Source organism: Patiria miniata, unplaced genomic scaffold, assembly GCF_015706575.1.
Source record: "Patiria miniata isolate m_02_andy unplaced genomic scaffold, ASM1570657v1 HiC_scaffold_23, whole genome shotgun sequence".
NCBI classification, from domain to species: domain Eukaryota; kingdom Metazoa; phylum Echinodermata; class Asteroidea; order Valvatida; family Asterinidae; genus Patiria; species Patiria miniata.
The window spans coordinates 8,627,494-8,632,828 of record NW_024037062.1 but is presented as its reverse complement, the minus strand read 5'-3'; the positions used below and the strand labels follow the sequence as shown (position 1 = coordinate 8,632,828).

Below are 5,335 nucleotides of genomic sequence, written 5' to 3'. Positions count from 1 at the left end.
GCACTTCTTTAAACATTTCGAATTGTCCATGCTTTTCCGGACAACTGAGGGCACTGTTGCTGTGATGTCATTTTCAGAAAGACGCTGTTCGGTTTTGGGGGTTTTCTGTTCAACTTGTGACCCAAAAATGTGTTCATTGAAAACATTAATGTGAGAAAGGTTTGCTCATTGGCTTACCGCCATGCACTTACACAACAACGAATCACTAAAGAAATGAACATTTACATCTTACAGGAAAATATCCAAAATTCTGGAAATGTTTTGTGCTGACATTACGGTAACATTGAGGCTTCTGCCTGAAATGACATTATTTGCTCATGAATATGGAAAATTGCATCAGCATAAAAACCAAAGAGACACCAAAATACTATTGAAAATGGCGAAACGAAATCAAAGTAATGTTAAATTAGACACAAACGTGAATTTTCAAGGATTGAATAAAACAAAAGCAAATCGGGCCTTGAATCTTCAATCCAGTTACCGTCACAGGATATTTCATAGATGTGTGACTTTTAGTCAAGACCTCAAAAATCCTCACATAAGTCAGTCACAATTAAATCCTTCGATCTAAAATACTCACAAGCTATTCCAATTAGATTAGGGTTTCTTATGCATTTGCCCCGAACAAGACGTGAAGAGGGTTAAGTGAAAAATAAAAAGCAAAGTTAATACTCAGGAAAACTGAAGGTAGGAATTAACACTCCTCTTGAAACAGGACAGATCATGGGTTGGAGGGAAACAAGCACCAGGCAAGGAATTCCAAAGAGATGCAGCACGAGGGAAAAGCTATTGGAATATCCTATGTTTACACATCTCGGTAATTGCAACAGTATATGGATGAGAACAGGCATAAAGTCGGGTTTCTCTCTCAAACACTCTGATTGGAGGAACCAAGTTGGATAGTCTCCATCCTTGATATTTGTGGTCTTACTTGTGTCTGACTTGGGACTTGACTTGTGATTGACTCGACTTAAAGTCTGGATTTGCATCGATGTTCAGTGCGCTTGGGCCAGTGATTCTTGAGCGGCCTTCGCTGGTGGAATCATTCGAAGTTCTATCTGCTCTGTCTGCTGCGGTCGGCGGCAGCGGCGGCGCAGTCGAAGGAGCTTTGCCAGCGGGGGGAAAGCCTCCAAGAAAGCCGCTCGATACTGACTGTTCGTCGCGCTGTACACCAGAGTATTGATGGAGCTGTTGATATGGCGAACGATTCCTAAGCAGACCTTCACGTCGGTGCAGGTCCAGTAGATATCGATAAAAGCCTCTGCTCCCTTGTAAATGGAGAACAACATTAAAATGTTGATGACATTGAAAGCAATGTCCATTAAATTGAGGACGAAGAAGACAGCAGTGTTGATGACCAGCATGCGGACGACGGGATAAACTCGACGGGTTTGGCCTGCTTGACGCTCTCGGTCACTGTGGCATAACTTAATAACGATGTAAATATACGAGGTAATAGTTATGGTAAACGTAGCCAGGAAAATCAAGATGACGATGACCACACATACTTGATTTAAAACCACGTTAGTGACATAATTGGTATCATTTGCGAGTCCAGCCAAAACGCCAGTGACAACTGCCGCAACCCAGACGCCTGCTGATACCTTGCCTGCTCGTGACTTGCTCGCTCGCGCTCTCTGGGTTAGCGGTTGACGTACGGCGGAGAATCTTTCAACCGCTATGACAGTCACGAAGCCGTACGAAGCAATCTGCATCGTTGAAGAAGCTATGACTAAGGTCAAGTAAGCACCTGAAGCTATGTGTGTATATTCTATCGCCCATGCTGCTGACATGTTTATGATCAGATAGGTAGCGTCAGCCACTGCTAAATTCGACAGATAGACGTTGATGATCGTGCGCATGGATTTCACTCGAATTACTACGAAGAGAAAAATAGAGTTCAGCAGGATTCCGATGGGGGCGATGATTTTGAAAAACTGACGGAGTATGTCGCCGTAGTCTTGCCTATGAGCTTCGACATCACGGAGAAGCTGCCTCTCATGGGCTGTCAGTCCGTCTATTGTTCCATTCATCTTTCTTATACAAGACTAGAGACGTCTTGACAGGCCTGATTCACAAGTCGAAATGTATCTACATTGATAGCGAAATTATAACTCGTCTTGGGACCGAGCAATGTGAAATAAGAAAAGAAAGCGAGAAACACTGGGCATGCATTATTACCAACTCATCCTTCGCGCCTTAAATGGGAATGTCGAACACTTAGTTTCAATTTCAATCAGCAAATCCAATGGAGTTAAAGGCGCTATCTCGTGAATTGTGTATTTCTAAACTCACTCCAAGGGTGAGCTTGAACCTCTGGAGCATGGGTTCGTGCAGTTCAAATTACCCCTATGGGATTTTGTTTTATAGCATGATTAACAATAACAATGTCCTGCAATCTTAGTCATGTGGTATGAACCTAATTACACCCTGCATCCCCCACGCTGCCCCATCACATCCCCACCCGATCCCACCCCACCCCCAAAGTTTGGCCAAAGATATGCACACTTTTGTAATGAACCTAAACTCCCGAGTGTTAGCTGTATAGACTATGTTACATTTATTTACAAATTGGATGTTATGGTCACGTGATGTCAACTTTCAGTAAACTGGTCTCTTCCGCACTGCATGTGTATTCCTTGAAATGTAATTGGTGTAAAAGTGGTGACGTCAACTGTTTAATGTGGGCAAATAACATGCAAAAGATGCTTAAATGTTTGGGGTGCCTGTCAGTTGCCCGTTGGTAACAACTGTAAGCCAGCTAGTCTGGTTCCCTGACCTGACAATTCCACGACGTCTATAAATTGTAAAACGTATAGGATCAGGGAACCAAACTACAAGAGCAGAATTTCTGTGTTTTTTCCCTAGCATCTGTGAACACAAATCTTTAAACATAATTATCAAGTTAACAATGTTTGCTATAAAATACCAACCTCCAAATCCATCAATTTCTGAAAATTACAGGAAAAACAAATGTTATTATTACCTTTAAGCATCATCCTTGATCCAACTTTTGGATTCAGTTGAACTTCCTGAACGTCAGAAGTTTAAATTTACTTGATTTTCCCTCCAGATTATTATGATAAAAATTTCTGGTTTGCTTGAGACAATAATACCGGTGATACCAAAAGTTCATTATCAAAACACCATTGTGTTTCCTCGTTCGCACGCTAGTCACAGTCACATGTTGAACGATTTTTTATCAGAAAGGTTTATAGCTACAAAGTTATCACGTGAACTCATAGCAGTTATATTTTAATCATGATTTTGGGGCTTTTATCTTTTATGTGAAACTCCAGCACAAAACCAGTCACTTGGACACATTTTTAAAACTGGGAATTGGGCTCATTGGAAAAGACATTGAATAAATATCAAACTGGCTCGATGACAATAGATTAAAATTGAATACTACCAAGTCCAAAAGCATGTTGATTGGTTCAGCCCAAAAACTTGCCAGATGTGAACATCCCAATATTGATATCTATGTAAATAACAATTGCCTGGAACAAGTAACCACTTATAAATATCTTGGTGTTCACATTGATTGTAAAATGAAATGGATAGGACATATTGACCATGTAGCATCTTCTGTCTCAAAAAGAATAGTTATTTTGAATAGACTTAAAAATGTCTTACCTACACAAACCCTTAACCTTATTGTGAAAAGCCTTATTTTCCCTCAGTTTGATTATTGTGATCTTATATGGAGTAGTACTTCCAAAACCTTGATACAACGGCTTGATGTACTTTTGAATAGAGCAGGAAGGGCTATTCTTAAGGTCCCATCCAGAACATCAGCATCAGCTGTACGTAGTGAACTAGGTTGGAAAACTCTACATGAAGGAAGAGAAATTCATATTAGTACCATGGTTTTTAAGTGTTTGTCCGGCAATGTTCCTAGTTAACGAAGTTTTTGTTCCAGTCAGTTAACTACATTGTCATCGAACTAGGAATAGCACTGTTGGCAATGTGGTACTTCCACTCCCTAGAACAGAAAATGGAAAAAGAACTTTTAAATTCAGGGGTGCCCAGGCTTGGAATAAATTACCGCAACATTTGAAATCTCCGCATCCAACAAGTCTTAATCACTTCGCCAAACAACTCAAACAGCTCAGTTAAAAATGAAGAAAATAAGCAGAAAAAAAGACAAAAAAAAGACAAAAAAAAAAAAAAAAAAACAGGGGGGGGGGGAGATGTCATCTCGAAGCGATGTTTTGTATTGTATTGTAAATGTCTGTTGATCTGTGTAATTCCTATTTTATTTAAGTTTATTTCAATGAATTGTTTAACATTCTTACATTGTACTTTTAATTGTATTTTAATAGTAGTTTTGTGTGAGCTGGGATCCATGGGAGATCAGTGAGTTTTTCTCACTGAATGGATCACCCAGGATAAATAAGATATAAATAAATAAATAAATAAATAAATAAGCTTTCCAATGATGTAGGTCTACAGAATATGGTTTGTAGAGTAGCCGCCTACAAAGCAAGCGTCGGTGAATATTATGCGGGCAGATTTGGCGATTAATTATGCAATCTTGACCTCAAGATTCTGACCATTTAGCGGGCGCCTTCTTTTGTCGTATTACAAAAACATGGCAATATTTGTTCAGAGGTCCACATAATGACCGCACTGCCTGTCCATCTTTGTAAACACCTTCAATCGTGGACCCTCCCATATGTTTTGTACACACACCTCAAACGTGGACCTTCGCCATATCGTGGACCCTAATGTTCTCTATTGTTCAAGGTCTTCGATGAATGTGTAAACATTGTACATCCATAACTTCCCCTCCGCACTTTTCGGATACTTCAAGCCACCCCTATGTTGTGAAAAATATTCATTCCTGCACCGTTTTCAAGAAGGGGCGAGTTTCATGAAAAATGGTCTGTTTATCGATAAAAGGGTTTTTTTGGGTGAAAATGATGAAATATATCAATATCTACAACCTGGTAAGGTTATACTATCTAAAAACTAAACAGAAACCGAATGAACCTAATTAACGAATGGGCAAATTTTCCTCAAGTGCGGTTTTGCGTTTTCACGAATGGGGTGAAAACGGGTCACAGTTTGCAGAGACAACAAATGAAATGTTATATGATGCAGGACGAGTCTATGAAATACCGGTTGTAATGTCACCAACAGCAAATTTAGACAAAACGATATGTCTTTATTGGAAAATCACAATAAATTACTAATATGCGTATTACTCCCTGTTTTGGGTCAGAAAACCGCCTGAGCACTCTATTCTATCTATGGTATAGGTTTTCCCGGCCAATTTCCTAAAATGGTCATTCACTTTTAAAAATCGGTCATTCGTTTTCGTGAAAGTTCA

The 5,335-nt window shown here is 39.7% G+C and overlaps 1 protein-coding gene across 1 annotated transcript; it reads right to left on the bottom strand.

The window, feature by feature from the left end:
- Positions 1-995: 995 nt before the first annotated feature.
- On the bottom strand, positions 996-2,033 carry LOC119731450 (somatostatin receptor type 2-like). Its single transcript, XM_038204618.1, has one exon. The coding sequence runs from the start codon at positions 2,031-2,033 to the stop codon at positions 996-998; it is 1,038 nt and encodes a 345-aa protein (XP_038060546.1).
- Between the last annotated feature and the right edge of the window lie 3,302 nt (positions 2,034-5,335).